Source organism: Lithohypha guttulata (genome assembly GCF_036872675.1).
Source record: "Lithohypha guttulata strain CCFEE 5908 chromosome Unknown scaffold_2, whole genome shotgun sequence".
NCBI lineage: Eukaryota > Fungi > Ascomycota > Eurotiomycetes > Chaetothyriales > Trichomeriaceae > Lithohypha > Lithohypha guttulata.
In genome coordinates this window covers 2,015,152-2,036,722 of record NW_027042751.1, presented here as the reverse complement: position 1 = coordinate 2,036,722, position 21,571 = coordinate 2,015,152, and the positions used below count along the sequence as shown (strand labels likewise).

General features: G+C 49.4%; 6 protein-coding genes across 6 annotated transcripts; 2 read left to right on the top strand and 4 right to left on the bottom strand.

Annotated features, from left to right (window-relative positions):
- Positions 1 to 138: 138 nt before the first annotated feature.
- On the top strand, positions 139 to 2,699 carry LTR64_002846 (uncharacterized protein; the record flags this gene model as incomplete). The annotated part of the gene is made up of 7 exons (XM_064897211.1): positions 139 to 655; positions 711 to 829; positions 879 to 1,680; positions 1,734 to 1,872; positions 1,925 to 2,048; positions 2,096 to 2,506; positions 2,556 to 2,699. The coding sequence occupies 7 exons, from the start codon at positions 139 to 141 to the stop codon at positions 2,697 to 2,699; spliced, it is 2,256 nt and encodes a 751-aa protein (XP_064756161.1).
- A 753-nt stretch (positions 2,700 to 3,452) lies between these two features.
- Positions 3,453 to 4,001, bottom strand: LTR64_002845 (uncharacterized protein; the record flags this gene model as incomplete). Its single annotated transcript, XM_064897210.1, has 1 exon — positions 3,453 to 4,001. One exon carries the CDS (start codon positions 3,999 to 4,001, stop codon positions 3,453 to 3,455), a length of 549 nt encoding a protein of 182 aa, XP_064756160.1.
- A 2,432-nt stretch (positions 4,002 to 6,433) lies between these two features.
- Positions 6,434 to 7,230, bottom strand: LTR64_002844 (uncharacterized protein; the record flags this gene model as incomplete). Its single annotated transcript, XM_064897209.1, has 2 exons — positions 6,434 to 6,823; positions 6,871 to 7,230. The coding sequence occupies 2 exons, from the start codon at positions 7,228 to 7,230 to the stop codon at positions 6,434 to 6,436; spliced, it is 750 nt and encodes a 249-aa protein (XP_064756159.1).
- Positions 7,231 to 12,207: 4,977 nt separating this feature from the next.
- LTR64_002843 (uncharacterized protein) lies at positions 12,208 to 13,029 on the bottom strand (the record flags this gene model as incomplete). The annotated part of the gene is made up of 2 exons (XM_064897208.1): positions 12,208 to 12,410; positions 12,483 to 13,029. 2 exons carry the CDS (start codon positions 13,027 to 13,029, stop codon positions 12,208 to 12,210), a joined length of 750 nt encoding a protein of 249 aa, XP_064756158.1.
- A 3,537-nt stretch (positions 13,030 to 16,566) lies between these two features.
- LTR64_002842 (uncharacterized protein) lies at positions 16,567 to 17,836 on the bottom strand (the record flags this gene model as incomplete). The annotated part of the gene is made up of 2 exons (XM_064897207.1): positions 16,567 to 16,745; positions 16,795 to 17,836. The coding sequence occupies 2 exons, from the start codon at positions 17,834 to 17,836 to the stop codon at positions 16,567 to 16,569; spliced, it is 1,221 nt and encodes a 406-aa protein (XP_064756157.1).
- An 873-nt stretch (positions 17,837 to 18,709) lies between these two features.
- Positions 18,710 to 21,293, top strand: LTR64_002841 (uncharacterized protein; the record flags this gene model as incomplete). The annotated part of the gene is made up of 8 exons (XM_064897206.1): positions 18,710 to 18,821; positions 18,875 to 19,006; positions 19,087 to 19,139; positions 19,193 to 20,107; positions 20,155 to 20,700; positions 20,763 to 20,932; positions 20,988 to 21,048; positions 21,105 to 21,293. 8 exons carry the CDS (start codon positions 18,710 to 18,712, stop codon positions 21,291 to 21,293), a joined length of 2,178 nt encoding a protein of 725 aa, XP_064756156.1.
- Between the last annotated feature and the right edge of the window lie 278 nt (positions 21,294 to 21,571).

Genomic DNA, 21,571 nt, shown 5'->3' with positions numbered 1-21,571 from the left:
TGCAAATCTCATCTCAGATCCATTCGAATACGTACCTCTTAACTCGTTCAACCAGAGACATAAAAAGACCAGCCATCATCTTCCCAAACCTGCCAGGCATTCTTCTTCAAACAGTCGCCTCAAGCTCTATGCATAACCATGTCCTCAGTGGCTAAAGCACCAAAAAACAACAAAGCTGCTCGAACGCATACGGTCAGCCCGGCCAGTCCTCCAAGCAGTCCAACCATGCAGTGTTCAAACTCAAAGCCAGCTGTCACCCTCTCGAAGCGCACTGATACATCCCAAGCTCGCACTGCCAGCTCTTGTCATCGAGACACTTCGCCGAAGAGTCTGCCAATGCGAGCGTCAACTCATCAAGAGGTTGCTCAACTACTCAAAGATGCCGTCGAGTACATTATGTCAGACTCCAAGGAGACCGCGAAAACTACCGCACCTCAAGTCGCGTCCACAACAGCCTCCAAGCCTGCTGTGAGAGGCACGAAACTAGAGGTAAAAGACATACAAGAAGTGTGCGTCATCTCCATTCCTCAATACCGTCCCAGAGAACTGATCGCGTATAGCTGGGACCCCGTAGCATACGCATACAAGGTCGTGGAATCACCAGCTGTCACTGAGGTGATGGAACTAGACACCTATGCTTTCGTCATTCGCACGCGTGCGGGCAAGTACTCCAACTCAACAGGCCACCTCAAAATCTGACACGAGACTAGTTAAGGCAGAGACCCGATCCATCGTCTACGTCGACATTAAATTACCAGGCTTGCGAGATATTTTGAGAGCTGTGCTGAAGGATATCAAATGGGTCAGCTTGGCTGACGATAAACCTTCGGTGAGTAGTTCGCAGACCAATGGGATCACTTGCTCAGAAGGTGCATTAGTTTGAACATAACTTGCTCTTCCACTATCTGCCCGAACTCGAGGAGTATCAGGCCAGTGCGACTAGGGATGGAGCTCGTGACCTGACAAGTCTCAAAGCCCTTAACTTGTTAATACGCACCATCAAAGACCGAGCAAAAGCTCCCTCAGAACGTCTGGATCCGCTTCTGCGAGAAGGTAAGATCACATACGATTTATTGTGGGCGCTGTTCAAGGCTAATAGCCACGTCATCACGACTTGCCTTGGCAGCGGTCAGTTGAGGTGTCTCCAGTACAATGTAGGAGAGGAGAAAAAAACTGAACAGGGCGTCGAATACTTCGAGCTTCAATGCCAATACCTCGATTTTGATGGCAAAGTCTTTGGTACCGTCACCGAGAGGCTGCCTATTGAGCGGTTTCATGGGGCTCGACCGATCACCACTTTGGACATCTACCCGCTTTATTTTCACCCCACCCCGAACAAGATCATGCAGTCGTTGATCGAACGCGGCCGAAATTTCATGTCTCTCATGGGCTCGCATCACCGGATATATGACGGAGTCGCTTTTCGACGGGTAAAAGATGGCCTAGTCCGAAAGTCAGTTCAGTCCAAGATCATGATTGATACAGACCAATTCCGCAAAATGATCCCAAGCTATGCGCGCATTATAATCAAGAAAACGGAAGAAGGCTTCTTTTCTGACTTCATCACGACGCAACAACGTGTGATGGACGGGGAGACGGATTTAGCCAACCTGCCGGAAGACAAGCTTGTCCTATGTCCTCCCACGGTATTGGGTTTCAGTCTCAATGACAAATTCTGGGGTGAGTGTACACCGACGCTGGTTGTGTTGCTAGATGCTAAAACTCCGCTACAGGTGAGTACGCGGTCGATCATATTCAGGGTATCGAACCGTCTTCCGCACTCTTTGACCATTTGTCCATCCCCATCCGCATGAAGAACACCATCAGATCCCTGACTCGTGGTCATCTGGGCCCACTGAAGGATGCAAAACGGTCAGGCTCGAGCATGAGTATTGTAGGAAGTGGAACGAGGATTCTGCTTCAGTGAGATTTCTCGACTTTTTGGCTTCGCCACCGTGCACGCTGACGATAGTAGTGGACCGCCAGGCGTGGGGAAGACCCTCACCGCCGAGGCCCTGTCCGAATACCACCGACGACCACTCTATTCGGTAGGTGATCGTGCTACCACTGTTGGCAAGGGAGGCTAACGATCCAGGTCTCTGCCGGAGAACTCAGCTCGGACGCGGGAGAGCTGGATCCCCAACTCACTGACATCTTCCGCGTCGCATGCGCGTGGAACGCCATTTTACTGATAGACGAAGCGGACGTCTTTCTCCAGAGACGTGCTGAGCTAACTCTGGAACGCAACCGACTGGTGGCAGTGTTCCTCCGAAAGTTGGAACACTTCGATGGCATTCTGATCTTGACGACCAATCTGGTCGATCATTTTGACAGTGCTATCCTCGATCGTATGCATTTGCAAATGCAATACCATCCTCTTGACAAAGCTGCCAGAAAAGAAGTCGTCATCGGCTTTCTCACGAGCCTCTGTGGGGAAGATGGATTATCTAACTTTGGTGCAGACTATCTGGACCGGTTTGCTTGCATGAATGTCAACGGTCGTCAGGTAGGTCCGCCAGCCGACATCGATGTGCTGAATACCCTAACATCACTAGATCAAGAACACTGTGTCTATCGCTTACACGCTTTCCATGGAAGACGAGGACGAACTGTCCTGTCTCCACATCGACCATGCCCTGGAAGCCACGGGTTTACGTCTGCCTCAAAGCGCTGACGAGCCGTTTGACCTGTACGACTGAACGTGTACAGGCAGGGATTTTCGAGCTTGAAGGATCAGAGAGCCAAAGGCTAAAAGTACATTGGAGGCCGTTCGAATTACGTATATGTGAAGCGCAGGCAGGCAAAAGTAAGGTTCGGATGACATTTTTGTCGACCTTGAAAATGTAAATATCGTCTGGTTCATTGAAACTAAGGGTGCTGAAACAATAGACACTTTCAATTGCGACGCTCTAATGTCCTTGATGCAAGGCAAGCACCACATGGAGTTGTGGTTCGCACACCAGATTCGAAGAAACAGTGAAGCTCTACAAGTGAATATGTACACTAGCCTACAACGGTCTCAGACGAGCTTGGAAATTTGTAATGTGCGGCGTAAAAAGTATCGGTATCACATTTCACAATGATGTACTCTTCCAGAACACGAGGAGATGACCTTACTGTCAAATTTTCCCTATTCCAAGATAGCTCTGACCGCAATGATTGCATGTTCCGTAGATCTCTTTAAGCTTTGCTCTAGCAGACGCACCTCCTGCGTGAGGCTTTCGCGGGATGATTCTAGTTCTCGTTATGAAGCGTTTTCGATTATACCAACGATGGTTGGGAGGATAGGCTTGGTCACGAGCCGTTAAAGCTTCTCGCGGTTTCCTGGGCTGAAGTCGTTGAACAGCACTTCAATCTTCAGCGAGGTGATTCGGGAAGTAAGACGTCCACAGTGATCGGGACGCGTAGAGCACAAGACAAGTCCAACCAGTACGACGTAATCATAGCCCTATTTATTCCTCTGTCAAATATATGGGCCAAAGATCTTTCTCCTGGTCCAGTTCTTTCCGACAAGTCGGACAGGTTACTTCATCTGCAGCGTAATGAATAACCTCATTGAGGCAGTCCGAGCAGAAGCCGTGACCACACTTGGTGACTGTACACTTCTCCTTTTCCATGCATATGTCACAGATAAGGTGGCCCATACGGTCCAAGCGCTGCTTGATCGCTTTCAGCTCCAGGCGTAGCTGCTTGTTGCTCGCACTGAGTACAGCCTTTTCTCGTTTCAGGTCTTTGATAACACTGCTCTGGCCTGCAGACTTTTGCAGCCAAGAATCCTTGTCTTTCTGGCGCTGAGCGAGCTCATGGACGTACTCGCGCCGATATTTATCACGAGACTCGCGCAGTCTGCCGATCTCCTGCTTCACCCTGTTATTGCACTTCCGATAGGACTCTTGAAGATTAGCGACGTCTTGTTTTGTGCTTTCGAGGCACATATCTAGCGCCTCGCCATCAACATCGTCGTCGAGGTCGATGATCGTGATGACGTTGTCGTCAGTCATGTTTGGTCGAATACTGTCGTTGAGACGTGACTTTATATGATGTTGGATAAAGGCTAAGACGCAGACGCGGAGTACAGTAGATCAGAGAGGTGGCAGAGGTATGAAAGGAGGGGAAAGACGACGGGAGAGAACTGGGCCGTATGCTCACCTTAAGTACCTTGCGAGGGCTTTGGTCTAGTAGCCCCTCAGTGCCACCACTACACTGCCGCTGCTTGGGATAGACCAATGAAGCCTCGAGCACGACCATCCATGCTGTCATGGCAGTGCCGCATAGCATTGGTGGTACAATCCAAGGGTGATTCGTTGTTCACGCCGACTCGGTCCCGTTGTGCATACAACTCCGCATGGGATCATAGGGGGCCATCTTCCCTTACAGAGCCAAATCTTGAACAGTTCGCCCATTACCGTGCTTCACTCGACTGAAGGCGGAGGATCAATTTTGAAACAAGATGATATTGACGTACCTCGTCACTGTCATTGCCTCTTCTCTGCCGTCACTGAGCCAGGAAGTCCCATGCACGACGTTCGATGGGTATTGGTGGGAGGACATAGTGTGCATTGAAGTCTATGCACGCCGTGTCACGATGTGTATCGTCGCTCATGGAGTAAGCCTGTTTCATCGAGTCGCTTCTTTGATGGCTATTGCATGTGACGCGCTCAAGGGGTACTCGTTCGTGCTGTGGGGAAATAGACTCATCTCTCCGTTGGCAGTGCTCCTCCATGAGGCTCGCCGCCGAAAAGAAAGACAGAATGTATGCGAGCTCTGTCGAGGACAGCCTGTTGTATTGCCCCAGTTGACTCAATCAGGCCGTGAGAACTGCAAACCACGTAGAAGTTGTGCGGCCAACAACATCGTCCAGCGCTGCTTTAGTCTATATGCGGTAGAGGAAATTGCCATTAGGCAGGTCTCATCCCGTGAGGAGTAATCCGTAAAAAAAATTTCAAAAGCTCGAGGTGGGATAGGAGATGATGGGGAGAAGAAGGGGAGAAGGGCATGGCTTTCATCTTGTACGCCATCCAGTTAGAGACTTACCACAAGACAGCCGCGTGTCCCGGTGACATCGTCACGCAGACCTGCCCATGACCAGCACTAGACTAGAACATTTGCCGGAGCCCCATGTCTAGGGTCTGAAGGTTGCCATGGTTGGACGGGTAAAGTAGGACCCGGGACTCCTGTAGTCTATGCTCAGCTGTGCATACATATTGGTAGAAAGCCCCGTGGCTGTCAAGGATCTCTTCTTTAGCTGCTACCAGATCGAGGCACACCTCGATACAAGGCAGAGACAGGCTGTTCGCAGACATATTTAGAGCACTTACCCTCCGCCTCTTCTTTTCATCCTCTTGTCTTCCATCCTCTCCCTCATCCTGATCCGAGGAAAAGTCTCTAATATGGCCATCACTCGTGAAGCTCGCCGCCAGATGGAGAAATGGAACGCACACAGGCTTCGTTCTGGAAAGAACGTGGCATCGCCCCAGACCACACATCGTCGTCGTCGACCATTAAGTGTCCCGGCGCCACGAAAGACCACAGCCAACAATGGCATCGTCGACCACAAGATACTGAGTTCTTTAGCCCCAGCAGTTGTCGCTGAACAAGCAGATGTCGAAAATTTCTTGACCCAGCCATGCTCTTCCACCACGGAGGCATACAGCGCAAACCTTCCAATGTCGACAACTACTCCTCTGTTCTCACCAGGTTCCCACGACAACCTTGCAATAGGGCTACCAGCAGACGGACAGTGGGATCATGATGACGCCTTCGCTCAACGTTTCTGTTTCCGACATGGTGAGACTGAGTATCTCTTGAGCACGCCAGACCGATGGATGGATGCTAGAGATTTTAAGCGACACGATGCTGCGGAGCATCTAGAGACACATTTCGACCAATACAAGCAACATCTTAACCCCCTAGGTCACCAAGATCATCATGCCGAATGTGTCGGTACATTATGGTCACATATCGACTCTGTGGTTGTAAAAAGGCAGATTGGGTTCCGGGTGTGGTACCGTGTTCACTGGAAGCGGTGTTGGACTCCAAGCAGCCTCATAGATAACCTCAGCTGGGTGGAGAGTTGCCTACAAGTCCACGAAGAAAGGAAAAGACGTAGTACAAGACTAAAAAGGACAGCAGATGTCAGGGCTAGAGTAAATGAAGCGATTATGGCAGTCGCTAGGATAGGATAGATTGCCGAGGCTACACCATTTGCGAATGGTTCATCCACAGATTGCGGAGTTGACCAAATTCAGAGAAGTTGACTGGTCAGCTTTGGAACTTGGCTGATCAGCTTTGAAAGTTGACTGGTCCATTCCTTGAAAGTTGACTGGCCAGCTCTTGGACTTGGCTGGTAAACTTGAAAAATTGGCTGGTCAACGGAAGAAGTTGACTGGCTACCTTTGGAACCTGGCCAATCAACCCTGAGAGAATGCTTGGTCTACACCGGTGGTACTACAAAAAACTTACGCGGCCGCGGGTCTATTACCTCCGGACTAGCCCGTCTTTTCCTGCGAGAGTTCAACTGCGATAGACATCTGTCTTGGTCTGCTTGGGGTGCAACGAGGATAATGTGTTCATCATCTTCAAGAGCTTCCGCCAAACACTCAGTAGGCAACATGGATCGAGAGCGTGCATTAAAGAGGAGGCAATGTTCATGCCAGTACCTCGACGCCACACGTTCGAGGGTGGGATCGTCAAGGCCATATATTTGAATTTCTTGCAACACAATGAGCTCGCGCTCTTCAAACGTGATGAATTGAACGACAGCGAGTGGCAGCGATTGCTGAACTGGGTCGGTCATTTCTTCACTCGACGCCTGCGATGAAATCTACACCCTATTAGTACCACAGAAGAATTGTGTTCAAGCACACTCACCCCAGTTTCTTCGTCGATGGTGGACGGCATCTCAATCACTTCTGGGCTGTTCACTTGATGGCTGGCGCGGACTGAAACCTGAGAGGCAGGACGGTCGATGTGGGGAACTAGGGCTCTTGAGTCGGATTCATCAGCTGCATCCGTAAGAGCACGGGAAGAATCTGCTGAATTCATGTTGACGTCAGGGGCGGTGTGAGCATTGAGCTCGCCAAAGAAAGACAGATATACATCTCGGCGGATATAAAAGGTGGTGAGACCCCCGACGTCGAGCGAGTTGGCGACATGGACATTGTCGAAGGTGAGATGCGGCGCACTCTCCGCGAACACGCGCCTTTGCGGTCGTCCACAGCGTCTTTGCATGTTGTCCTCACCTGGCCCGTCGACGATCAAGCTGGGTCGGCTTCTTTGAGCTTGGACGGATCGTGCTCGAGTGTATAGCTGGACGACGTCGTCAATATACCTCTCGAAGTGGGCACTTGGGTATTCAAATTCGCCACGAGGACGAGCCCGGAACAAAGTCTCCCGAGCCTCAATGCGATCAGGGTGGCAAGCCAGCCGCTTCTCGATTTATTTGTGGATGGTGGTCAGATGCTCGATCCTTTCTTCCCAGTTTGGAGGTTGACTGGAAAATTCTTCACCACAGAACCCGCAAGTATCGCTGGCCACGTTCCGAGAATTTGGGCATGCCGCGGGGTAGAAGGCGGCCTGATATGTCGAGATTGCTGCACACGACCAGGACTGTTTGCGAAGATGAAGGGAGTTCTGGTGTCGTTCGGCCTCATTCTTGTTCTTGAAACGGTTGTGGCAGTATGTACACGTGTATTGCTTCTCCTTTTCGTGAGACCTGGAAGACGGTTAGAATAGCTGTGAGAGAAAAGTGTAGTGCTTACCTCAGTTGTTCCTCCGTTTCGAACTTCCTTAGCTTTTTGGGACAGCATGAACATATCCAAGGGTTGCCAATGCGTGATGCTCGAACACGTAAGTCTGGTTGTACTGCTGTCTTGTTGAGAGGCTCAGGAGCTCTCCTGAATGGCAGTATTGCAATACCAGAAGAGCTGTTTGCTGACGTCGGTGATGCAAAAAGTTGTCGGCTTGGCTCGCGTGTTAGGGGTATGTCCATTGATGAGATACTTGTCTTGCTTGATGCACTGGAGAGTATGTTTGATGAGCCGTATGGGTAGTAGTGGTTGCTTGATGCAGTTGAGGATAATAACCCTGTCTTGTAGGGCTGATTAGCCGAATGGTAGCTGCCACCTTCTGAGCGTGTTCTAGTGTCCTCCGGGCTATGTGTGGGCTCAACCCGAGGTCTTGTTGACACATATCGTGGGAACGGTTCAAGTTCGATTCTGTATGATGTGCTTTCGGAGGCAGGACTCTGGGGGCCCATGCTGTATTCTCGCCAACTGAAGCTAGGGGGAGGCAATACAGCTGATGTAGGACTTGTCATGTATTTGTCCCATGAGCGAGCTTCACGAGCGGGGCGTGCCAGCAGGTTTGGACCTGTTGTCTGTATCGAGAGTTTCGATGGATGTTCTGCTGAATTTGACTTGGAATGACCTGGCGAATGCGACTTGCCAATCTTCAGAAGGAGATGCTTATCATAGGCATGTGTCGATTGATTGTGGGTTTGCTGTGCTAGGGGATTCTCATCCCGATATCTGCTCATCATTGGAATTAGCATCATCGTATGCGACACAATAGAATAGGAGACGTTGGCGTATAAATAGTATGGACAGGAAGAGTGTCTCACTTTTGATTTGTGCCTGGTGATGAAGGTGGTCTCCTTACTAGGCTGGGAAGAGAAGTTCCTGTTGCGACGTGTAAAAGCAATGGAGATTGAGCGGCATGATCAGTGTCCATATCCATATCTATATCTTCATCTTGATCCCTTCGCAGCTGAGCACGGCCGAGTAGGGATGATCCCCCCTTTATTGGAGCTAGTCTGCGGTGACCGCGTTCTTCGTTTTGGTAATTCCATGCAACATCAACGCCATTATTGAGATCATCAACATATCTTGGAGGACGCAATACTGGAGGAACACCATCCATTTGTGCGCCCGGTATGGCCATGGTTGATCTTGTGCGACCAAAATCAGAAAAGATCTGAGAACTGGAGCGCGACAGGCAGCGCCAACGGGACTCTGATGTGGGAGGCGGAAGAGCTATTAATGACCCATGCGGAAGGTCCATCTTCGTCCTTTAGTCTTCGGAGTTGCTTCTCGGAGTCCCCGTGGTGGAGGCAGCGTTTGCGTGTTGGGCGGAAATTGGGGCAAGTGCTGTGGCCGCCAACCGCGTCACGAAGACATGTTGTATATTCAGCTGAGTAGTCAATCCGGTCAAGATAGTCTTCCTTGTGTGAGTCCACTCTTAAGAGGCAAATTGGTTGTATGCAGAGCTGAATTGGACGCACTGGGGGACGAATTAGTTGAGTCGACCTCGATGTCGTAGTCTTGACGGCGCTACAGACAGTGTATGTTCAGTGTAGTGAATATTGACTATTCTTCTGCTTTTGACTCTCCAGTCCAGGTTGCACCATGGAGTCTCGGGCTCACACGTAGAGAGAGGATTGTTATTCGGGGTGGTGGGGAGGCATGTTTGGAGCCCATCAAGCTAGACAAAGCACATCATAGGTCGTCGAAAATGGAATCAGGAGCAAGACACAAGTACGGCGAGCGGTGATAGTGAGCGAGAAGTCATCGGGTAGATCTTCGAGCTGCATCTTCAGCAACCGAGTCAGATTTGCCTGTCTCCAGTTCAGCCTTACCAGCAGTAGTGCTACCACAGAAGCGACTAGGAGTAAGTTCAGGGTAGCGGAAATGGATCAGCTCTAGCGGTATCGCCTAAGTCCAAAGCCCCGGTACTGCTGCATCCTAGTAATGCTGCACCGATTTACATACATAATCGCGATTCTAAGGGTCTCGTATCGCTGTGAATGGGGCACAGTTCTAAGTGGAATGGCCACGGCTGATCGCGGAGAGTTCTGCTGTTATATTAGGGCTTCTAGCATGTCGTGACATGTATGCCAACTCGGAAGTGGTTCGAACACATGTGATGAGGCTCTTCGTCGTCTTCAATCGTTCACCGATATTCTTGCCGCTGGCACACTAGTAATAAAGTGGATTAATCCTAGCGGTATCGCCTAATCAAAAGTAGAGACCAATATCGCGCTAAAAGACGCACAAATCTCGCAGCCGATATGCCTTGAACCCTTCTTCGATCGGCAAAGCGCCAAGCCCCGTTTTTGGTCTCCAAACCGGGTTGTAACGAATGTTGTATTGGAGATTGGCGTGCTACGACTTCATGTCCATGACACTCAGTAAAATGAAGTCGAGAGCATTAACAGCTTAAATACTCAACAAACCCCAACTCGACATATGGTTTCGGTGGCTAGGCTTTCGCCTGGGTCGCCCTCTCCAATTGAACAATGTTGGAATTACATCAGGTCTGTTCTTTGGACGACGCCTCTGCCTTCTTTTCGGAGAACAGATACGGCATTTTGATGAGTCCTTTTCGTCTTCTTCTTTCCGAGTTTTTTACTAACGCTAAGCAGATCTATGTCAACCTCTTGATATTCCTTTCGTCATTTGTAATCCTAGCACTACAATGGAGCCTATACGGCCCTCTCACTACGCCCGAAATCGATGAGATTTTCGAACGATTTGTTGTCAAGACCACGGAAACTTTTTTGGCGACGTTTCTACTTAGGGAGACAGTTGACAGAGGATATGTCTTGCTGCTCATAGGGCTGTTAGTAGGGAGGGTGTGGGCCTGGATAGGACAAGGAAGAGTGACATGGGCTGAACAACAGCCATCTACATCCTCGAGGTTGCGAGTGTGCTTCTCCATCTCACTTTTATCCTCCCTAACATTCGACACATACATGTTCGTCTATACAGCCGAAGCAGTCATGCGAAACGACGCACGACGAACGATGCCCATGTTTGCTTTTGAGTTCGGAAATTTGACGCTCTCATCGACTTTAACAGCTGCTCGCTATGGGCTGTCCCTTACGGAACCGTATCTTTCTCGGCGGAATCTGAATAGGCGTCAAAAATCAGAGAGAGCGCGGTCTATATCCAGTGAGAAGGAGGAATATGAACACGACCAAGAACCTGTGGAAGATGTTCTCGAGGAGTGGAGTGGGAAAAGACAATCGACATTGTATGTGGACTTAGGAATTGGTAAGAACTACTTTAAATTTGCTGTTATCCCTGAACAGCTGTTCACCTATTGATCCCTCAACGAAGCTGTATTTACCCCCACCATTCAGATGACCGCACCGTCTCCGGGGATGAAGAGCTGATTTGTCCTTGAATTAGGTCTGACAAAATTGATCTTCTGCCTTGCTTACGTCTTCATCTGGGCAAGATCATATGCGTCTTCTGCTCACGTCGTTCGTGACTCCTTTATCAGCGCACGTCAAATCACGAAGCATGCCGGCGATTGGCTTTATCATATACGGACGACTCAGTTGATCAATCACCTCTTGTCTGACGCGACAGAAGAACAAATTGGTCTTGCGGATATATGCGTCATTTGTCGCTCGAAATTGAGGTCACGGCAGAAGACAGTTCCTTTGCAGGCGCAGACTGGAGCGCTCCACAGAGGGTCTGGTCTCATGAAGAACTCATCTGGAGACTATTCTCAGACTGAGCGGCCAAAGTGCCTACCTTGCGGCCATATCTTACACAAACGATGTCTTCAAATATGGTTTGAGGCACAAGCCACATGCCCGACGTGCCGCCGTCATGTGAAATATTAAAAAGGTATGTGCGGTCCACCAGCGACTCATCTTAGCTCGAAGCCGGTACAGGTATAGTGGTAATTGTTCTAGTGGGATAAACTAGTATGATTGATTGCGTTTCAGTCTCCGTCTTCACAGAGTACATCTGACATGTATGTCACAGATGGCTGGGCAAATGGCCTCCGTTCGACCACATTCGAGATTCTATTGCACGGATTTTATAGTTCAGCTTGAAACTGTCATGAAACACCCCGTTGGGCCGAACGTGGCGTCCGCGATCAGAGCAACTGTCGATGGCCCAACGGATTCAGAAGCTATGTACCAGGTCGCGTCGTGAGACAAGCTTATTGAGCCCTCTTCAATAGACGTAGAAGTTATTCCATTAATTAATCTTCCAGCAGATTCAGCTATCAGATCTATCGATCATCTACAAATTGCGCTATGCAAACATGAAACCAAGTTAAAAGCAGCACTTCTCACGCTGACTCTGGGATATCAAGCGTCATGTGGTTTGCCAGTATAGTGTTCTTGTTCGTAATCTGATGACTTCAAGAGTGACGTCTCTACCAACACTGCCTTGCATATGTTCATTCCTATGGTAAATACACTGATAGTTCCAGTCCCCCACTGTAGGGTAATGTAAGGCTCCTGAATCCGTTCTCTGGATTGCGTATATACTCCAGAAACTCCCTGTACAAGAGCTTTGCTATTCCCACATTGTCCGTAATGACAACAGCACCACATTTGAGCATTGGTTGGACAAGCTTGAGGGTAGGAAGTGCGAGAGGCGTCCAGACTGCATTTTGTCAGCAGATGTCCGCAGGAGTCTATTGCAAGCTAGGAGGAACGTGTTGAGAAAGTAACGTACTGTCCAACAGCAGGAGGTCAATCCTCTCCGGCACGCCATTGTCAACCTTCAAACTTTCCAGCAAATCCCCCTCGCGCAGCTCGATCCATGGTTCAACTTCATCACCAGCCTCCTTGCAATGCAGTCTGGCCTTCACTGCTTTAGCATGCTCTTTTTCCGTCGCGGTCACCTTTCCGGTGAGCGAGGTAGTCCCAGCAGCTATCTTCCGTTGAAGGAGCACATTCTGGCCCACCGCCAACGCTAGATATATCGTCGATAGCCCGAAACTCGTCCCAGCCTCGATCACGTTGCATGCCCCAACACTCCTTGTAAGCAGATAGATAAACTGGCACTTATCTCGGTCTAAAGCGACAAACTTATCTCGCATATGCTCATCGGCGGCGGCGGACCATATCTCACCAAATACAAGGAAGCGAACCAGCCGAGTCAAGTAGAAGAATCTCTGGGACCAAGACTTCTCTTCCACGTCCGATAGAGCATGTAGCTTCTGCAAAAGTTGCTGTACTCTTAGACTGGCCACAACAGGTGTCGGTGAGTCACTCTTCATCCTTGACAATGTCGAGTGGCATCCAGCTATACTAAGGTGAAATGCGCGAGCCCAAGAGTCGTTGTTTACTACTCGAAGAACGTCGGCTCTTTACTAGGATCGGGTCTGGAGTTGGCCCACAAGGAGTTGGGTGCTTTTGTTGGCCCTCAGAAGTGGCTGGCCTATTGGTCAGTGATGACACGGAAGATCAAATTCTCCTGTTTCGTTGACATTTAGGACAATTGCCTCCATCCATCCATATTCTCGCTGCGGGGCAACCTCAAGCGTCAAGAAATTCTTTTGTAACGATTGAATTCGTGATTCATGCCACTTCTGGCGTGTGTCGTTCGGACTGATCCCAACGACACCGTGCGGAATGCGGAAAATGGTGATGCGTGGTTTTTGCCTGTTTTAGTGTCCAGCCCTTTCTGGGCACTTTGTCGTGATCCAGTAATAGTAATGCCTCAGCTCTATCTCGCTAATGAAACTAACGGGGATGCTAGGTCGCCACTGCTATCACTTGGAGGTAATACTCGACAGAATTTTGATTGGGTTGTAGGTATGTAAAATGCGCACAAATGCCTCAGAGTGTCGTCAGCATTCACGAAGAGACCGTTAAGTTCTGAACGATTAGTTGATGCTTCCCACCAGTCATTTTGGTTGAGCGACAGGTTGTTGATAGATGTGGTAGCGCTCATGGATGATGCCTAGTTCTCTGGCTATGGACCCAAGGTCGTAATGAGGTACTGCTTTCATAGAATGCTAACCTCGCTTGATGCAACTAAATTGCATAGACTCGGAATGTGCAGCTGCGCTGAGGTCCTGTAGGCCAAAGCATGCCTCACTGTTTAGCTTCTACACAACATAGCGCTCAAGTGGAAGCGTAACCTTTCCAGGCTAAGCTACAAACAATACTGCTCAGGCAACTGTTCCAAGGCAAGCACCACAACCGAGAACGCTTTCGACAGAGCCAATACTTGTTGGCGTGCTCGGTTGCTTAAACGTCCATTTTTAGGATTTCGCGAATGGAATAACTGGATCTCGTAGGCATACATGTTAGAGTCAATCTTCGTCATATCGCATCCGACACTTTGTCGGGTTATCGGTAGGAAAAAGCTGTAATCCCCCGGATTTGACTCTCATTATCGATAATTATCGACAAGAGCAACAACGGGTTAGTATTGCTAAGTAGTGCTCAGGGGGACCAATACTGATGCCCTCCTCGCCTTCCTGGTTAGAAATTGACTGAAAAGTATGTCCAGTGTTGCGTATCAATAAAGACGATCTCAACTTCTGGATATCACTGTCGTCACATCGTTCATACTGTGAATCTCTCTAGAGCGGAACACGGAACCAAGCATTTACAAACAGGACGCCAATGACGAAAGTGTCTTCCCTCCAGCGTCTAGCGTCGCCACAAGCAGGATAACCGTACGTGCAGCGTCATTATTACATCAGCAAGAGTGCTGCGGTTGTCGCATACATGAATGACTTATTACCACCTCGACGACCTTTCCGACCTCATCTCATCTACTACAATCATCAGAAATTTGAAAGCAAACTTACTTTTCAATTACAAACACTCTTCAATTACAGACAGGCGAAACCTCTCAATATGGCATGCGGCTGTGGACCTGGGGGCGAGAAATGTCCCTGCAATGGGCCAAAATCCTGCACCTGCTCCCAGAACTGTCAATGTAAGGATTGTGGGGTAAGTGAGAAAACCGAACGTTGCCCTTGCGAGAAAGTATAAATTCTGACTCATGAAAAGAAAAAATAAAGAGGATGATTCCTCGATGAAGTGATTGCTTCGAGAACATCTGCCGTACTGTGGCCTTGCAAAGAAGGGACGATCCGATCGCTGTTGCTGCAACGTTGCGGAGATGGAGAGGGGAAAAGAAGAGCGGTGTTATTCCACAGAGAATTTCGCCGGAACAACTATCTACACTCATTAGCACCATTACTTGTTACCATAAAAATGATACTGGTCGTAGGGACCCTGAAAATCAACAAAATTGTATGCGAAGGTGGATTTCTCAATGAATGGGAAATGCCTCTTGGCACCACAACTGCCGGCTGTGCCCGAGGCTGCGGGTCACTGCACATAGTGGCATGTACTGGCACCACCTCACCGCCGCTGTAGCATTACTAATATTTCCGATTACGTGATCTTGAAGCTGACCAAACGTCTTGTATAGACATTTTCTGGTGTCAGTGATTGTAGAAACACTACTCACCAACCCGCAGAGTGCTCCAGTACCTGTTATTGAGCTATCGCTTGAGCCATCCTTGAGCCATCACCGTCTACAACACCAGGACTGGGAAGAGGAAGCCGCATAAAGAAGCGTAACAAGGCGAGCAGAAGTAGGTTGCCCATTGGGCAAGGTTAGGGCTGCGATTTTTTCGAGCTTGTATGAGAACCTACACGGTCGAAGCCTCGCCCTCCTACGCATTAAAGAAACAAATTAATCTAGTAAGGAAAGTGGAACATTTAAGCGGAGGATTTCAACCCTGCCCACCGGGGAGTCTAAGCGCGCGACCCGTTGCGCCTTTTGTGCGTATTTCTTGGCGACTGGGACCACCCTTGTCACAAATTCCGTCTTTGTCGGGTAGCCATCAACGCCACTGTTCAGGGGAACTTGTGGACGGCTGGGCGATGCAGATAATCGTACGAAACTCACTAGTTGCATACAACCGGAAAAGGAAACACATCTCTCTGTCCACCTGGAGCAGATCTAGCCTCTCTGTGGACCAATCCTTGGATAGTCAAAAGCTTTCGCATATGCCAAGTCTTGCTTCTGAGTCTTTTTCGCGCCTTTTTCAGCCACCATGGACACCTTAAGATTACTGAATGGGAGCAATGACGCATTCACGTCAACCAGTTAACTTATGCAGACAAACCGACCTGTAGCATAGGCCTAAGCGGTAGCGCCCACGGAGCTCAGTATTGCTCCGGGTGAAGAGTCCCAGGACCAGGTGCGCTCGCTAGGCCCCATCCTTCCATTTGCACTAGAGAATCTGATAATACTTGGTACTGCGATAAAGTGTTCGTACGCATGACACTATTTCGCGATAGGTAGTGATCGCTCAACCAATTGAACAATGTACATGTAGCTGGACTGGAGTCAGCCTTGTGGTAGTGGATCTGTCTTAGGATAAGGCATATTATGCTATTGGCTTACAGATCACTACCTATCGCGAAATGTCATGCGTACGAACACTTTATCGCAGAACCAAGTACCAGTGACTGTATTGCTGAACTTCCGGAAGCGAGATCCATTGGCCATTGGGAACAAGAGTAGTTTCGCTAGTGGCATAAGGTCGTCTTTCAAGTGCTTAGCATTAAGATCTGTGCCCTACTTAGTAGCATATTCTACATGTCCTAGCTTGCGCTGCCAAGTGCACGAAACTAGGCCGACGGGACTCGCTACCGGTGTAACGACGCATCCGTAAAATTGATAGCCAACTACAATCGCTCATTTTACGGTCGCTTTGCTCTTCAAGGCAATTGGGAAATAAAACAATGACCATAGCTAGCTCAACATATCTCTTCCATTCTTAACATTGCTGGTGTGCTCCGGCGTCAGGATGGTGGGGTTTCTGATCCTTTTTGGTATCGGGGATCACGAAACCTTTGTCGGTTTCCCACTCCTCTCTTTCTCTGCGCATGTCCCTTCGGACCCAGCGTACGCTGATGAATGCCCAAATAGTAGCCCAGATAAATGGCACAGCCCAGCCTGTAATATGTTAGCTTTTGTGTGCGAGTATCGGAAACGTGGTACTCACAGATGCCGTAGGCCACTGTTGCAGGAACAGAGTGTATCACAGCAATGACTGTGAGCGGTATAGCAATGATTAGAGCCGGGATGGACCAGAAGAGTGACAGGTTATATATCATTTGTCGGAATCGTGGACTTGCGCCGTAACGAGCGGCAAGTGCTTCCCGGTACGGTCTTCCAGCACTGGCGTTGACTGCTACGACATCTTCAATGAAGTAGTACACACCAGGCTTGACCGTCTCCCCCTTGCCTGTAGAACTGAGGCGGAATGGCGCTTTCCAACCACGCATATGATAAAACGTGAGCAGTCCCATAATGCCACCTAGTGAGTATAACAAGGACGGCGCAGGCATGCAGAGAACCCTTAGCCAGACGATGTGCGGAGCGCTTCCGACGATGAACAGTGCCGTGGCCGCTGTTATAGAGACCACCGACGTCCATGTGACCACATCGAAGCACCAACGACTGTTTGTCCCTAGCGGCCGGTAAAAGCGTTCCTTCTTGATAAGCCTCAACGTGCGGATGGCAAACTCGAGATATGTGGGACCTCCCCAAATTGTTGTGACGACGGCAAAGGTGATCCAGTTTGGGACGTGGCCGCCATAATAAAGTCCGTAGTAAAGGGCAATAGGCACGACACATGCATCAATCCACATTAGGACGATGAGTGCACCGAGCCTGAAACGCCGCACACCATGATGCCATGTGAACGGTAACTGTGGAAGCAACTTTGGATTCTCCTTGTAGTATTGTTGTAAGTTACTAGCTCTCCGATGAAACTCCTTTTTCGTGGCAGCGCGACTGTCATAATAGACTTCTGCTTCGGCGTGGCGCATTCGATCGCGCCCTTCAGGCCAGAATGAGGAACTATGTCGGTGGTGGTCGACATGAGGGCGGGCAGATCCAAGGGCAAGATGACCAACGCTACTGGGTGATGTGGCAGAGTCAGGAGAGACAGCGCCTCGATCAGGACTTGAGGATGTCGGTGCATGCAGTCTGGGCTGACTTGGGTCGTCGAACGACAGGCTGCCGCGAATGAGTTCAGGCATGATGATTATGGGGAAAGAAAGGTTAATGGACAAAGAAAATGTATTTCAGCAGATGCTATGAACTTCAGTTTCCGACGTCAGCAGGTTTAGCGACTAGCTACAGGATTGACTGACCAATTTCAAGGCTGTTGATCAGTCCTCAAAGCTGGCTGATGTCTATGCCGGTAAAAGTATTTTCGTACGGGACATGTTGTGGCAAATTGTAGCAGGTAATTCATTTGACTTTGACAGGAGATTGTTGGAGTAGCCTGTAACGATCTCTCCATTGCTTCCAGTCTGCCACCATGAGAGGGATCGATAGTGGCTGAAAAACGCAGAAAAACCTCAGTCGAGGTCTATGATCAATAGGCCTTGGCGTATATGGAGCCGAGCGCTTAGACCAAGCTTTCCTAGATGTGCGGCCAATGTGAGAGTTGAGACAGATTATGTTCTAGCCACACACTGTGACGTATTTGCTCTTACTGCCATCAATCTTCATTCGATTAATTTCTCGTGTAGGTACTGTACATCATTCACATGTTCAGACGTGCTTCTCGGAGGTCGCACTGATAGTCTGTATTGACATCTGTAACCTTCGTGTGAAACTCCCGGCCGCAAGGATGAGCACTTGAGGTTTGTGGTTGGCTACATTGCCAAGAATACGCAAAAAGGCCGCAGTAGATCACCACTGCCTCAGTGGGTCTTGTCCGCCCAATCAACTCGGTTGCTGGCCATGTCTGGAGCGCTCATTGAGATCAAGCCTACCAGTAGGTGGCACAATGTTCTAGTAAGAAATATGATATGCACCTGGGGAACAAGTATAGTTGAAAGCAGATATCTCTTTCTCATTGCGGTCAACCAGTATTTTTATGTACCCCTAGACCTTTGAACACTATGCAGTTGTTTCTATATGTCGTCGTGTTCCTCCTGTCCTTTCGACCGCAGGGGACTCGTGCCGCCCTTCGTTCATACAGTCTCACGCTACATGCTGGCACTAGAGCTCCAGGTTGGTGTTCGAGTCGAGTATATTTTGTATGCCTCTTCCTAACAGTGTCATAGATGGGGTGTCCCGTGAAGTCTATCTCATCAACGATCAACAGCCTGGTCCATTGATTGAGGCTGAGGAGGGAGACGACTTGGAGATCTTCGTGCAAAATAATCTGCCGGTCGAACAAACAATCCATTGGCATGGTCGGTCCCTTTCTCAAGGCGAATTCCTTTGCACATGATATTTGCATCGCAGAAGAGAGTGACTAAGACATGAGTTGTAGGCCTTCTTCAACATGGTACACCAGACATGGACGGTGTTCCCGGTGTCACTCAGGTCAGTTGATTTAGCGCAGCCCGTTAGCTTCTACAGTGCTAATATTGATGCAGTTTCCGATTCCGCCCCAAGGGAACTTCACTTATCGGTTCTCGACAGGGTCAGAATACGGCTTCTACTGGTATCACTCTCATTTTCGAGCGTATTACAACGATGCCGTACGCGGGCCACTTCTCATACATCCCTCACCGTCGCGTCGCCGTCCATTCGAGAGCCTTGCTCGAGATAGCACAGAATTAGACGCGATGCGACAAGCCGAACGAGCTGCTACGCCGCTTCTGTTGACTGACTGGTATCATCGACTCTCGGATGATATCTATGATGAATACTTTACCACCGGCGCATTCCCTCAGTGTGTTGACAGCCTTCTGGCCAATGGGTATGGCAGAATACAATGTTTGCCTGAAAGTATTCTTCACGCCGGTCCGGGATTGGGATTAGAGTCCATCATCGCGAACGATCCGCATGATCCTTTGAGCATGCCTGGCATGTCGATGGACACAATGTCATCGTCTTCCATGTCATCGTCCTCTATGTCGATAGACTCAATGTCGATGGACTCCATGTCAATGGATATGTCCATGAGCATGCACAAACGGTCTGATCATGCAACAATGATGGCAGCAGACTCTACAACCTCTGGTATGAACATGCCGTCCGCAACCAGCACGTCCACGTCACCGATGGCTTCCATGTCAGGCATGGCAGACATGTCCAATCTTGGTCCCAAAGGTTGCAGTATGCAAATGATGTTCAAACCAGGGTTTAACGCAAGTTCTCTCCCACCAGAGACATGCAGCAACACCACGTCAGAGCTGTTCATGTTCAACGCCGATGCTTCTCAGGGCTGGGTAGCTTTTCATCTGGTTAACGCAGCTGCCGTGAGCAGGCTGAGCGTCTCACTTGACGGTCACTCCATGCTCGTCTACGCTGCAGACGGGCTCTATGTGGAGCCGCAAGAGGTCAAGGTCAGTTTCTATGGGCGTTTCCCGAATGTTCTTATTAAGTATAGTAGGTTTTACACATCTCGATCGGTCAACGGTATTCAGTGATGGTGAGACTCGATCAGACGCCGGGAAACTACTACCTGCGTTTTGCTTCATATCCATACGGCGATATGCAGCAAGTTATCGAAGATCAAGCAATCCTGTCATACCAGGTCAGGCGTGAAGCTCTAGCTCTTGATAGCAATCTTGCTAACTCATTTCAGACTAACGGTACCAGTATGACCAATATGGACATAATGGATGATTCTACCTTGACCTGGATGCTCGTGAACGGGTCAGCCAAACTTACCGCTCCCGAGTTGGACGACCAGATGCTTGCACCCTTTGACGGGAATGCGCCCCCAAGCGGGCCATCAGATACAACAGAACTGTTCGCCATTAATCAGACCGATATTGTAACCTGGGTGGTTAATGGCCAACCATTTTCGGAACCACAAAGTCCTATAATATACGGGAATGTCTCCGATGGCTGGAATGCTGCCACAACTCTCCACATGCCTGGCAACTCGACAATTGATCTTATCATGTATGTCGCGAACGACTCGATGGATACGGTAAGTTGTGTTCTGTTCTCAAGAAAGCCAAGACGAGTCGCAGCTGACCCAAGCTTGGACAGATGGGGCATCCCATGCACCTCCATGGTCACAAATTCTGGTTTCTGGGGTCGGGTGAAGGCGTGTTTCCATATCAGTCTGTGACGGACGCACCTTCATCCATGATAAACTTACGCAATCCTCCTTATCGAGATACCATAGATTTGCCGCCGTCAGGGTGGGCCGTTATCAGGTATGACACAAAGACTGCGTGAAATTAGAGGTAACTGATAGCTAATGCGTCCTAGATATGTTACCGACAACCCAGGAACGTGGTTGTTCCATTGCCATGTGCAGTGGCATCAAGTGGTATGTTATATCCATGGACGTCTGGATTACAGAAGCTGACTGGTATCCTTGTATAGAGCGGAATGGGAGTGGTACTCGTCGAAGATGAGGAGCGAATGCGAAGTATGGTGGGGTCGATCGAGGACGCCGCCAACAATCCAAACACAGCTGCGTTGGCAACATCTTTGGCCAGATCTACAGTGATTCCCACTTCCTCATATTCAGCTGCCTTGTGCGCAGCAGTATTGAGCCTTCTATTTCATTAACACTGGCGAGGACAAGACAAGCCGTCACGATGCGTTCGTCAAATAGAGCTGGATTACTTTGTCGATGTATACAGGCATTGTGCAAATATTGTTGTTTTACTCTTGCAGCGGCCATTTATTGCTAGGTGCTTGGAATGCGACGCTTGAAACCGGTCTGGCGGAAGGAGGACGACATCTGTGTAAATCCTCCGAGTTGGCTTCCAAAAGATGGGCGGCAAGATCAATCTGGTGCCAGAGTCACTGCTCCCGTGCTACATGAACTCACATTTCTTCACTTT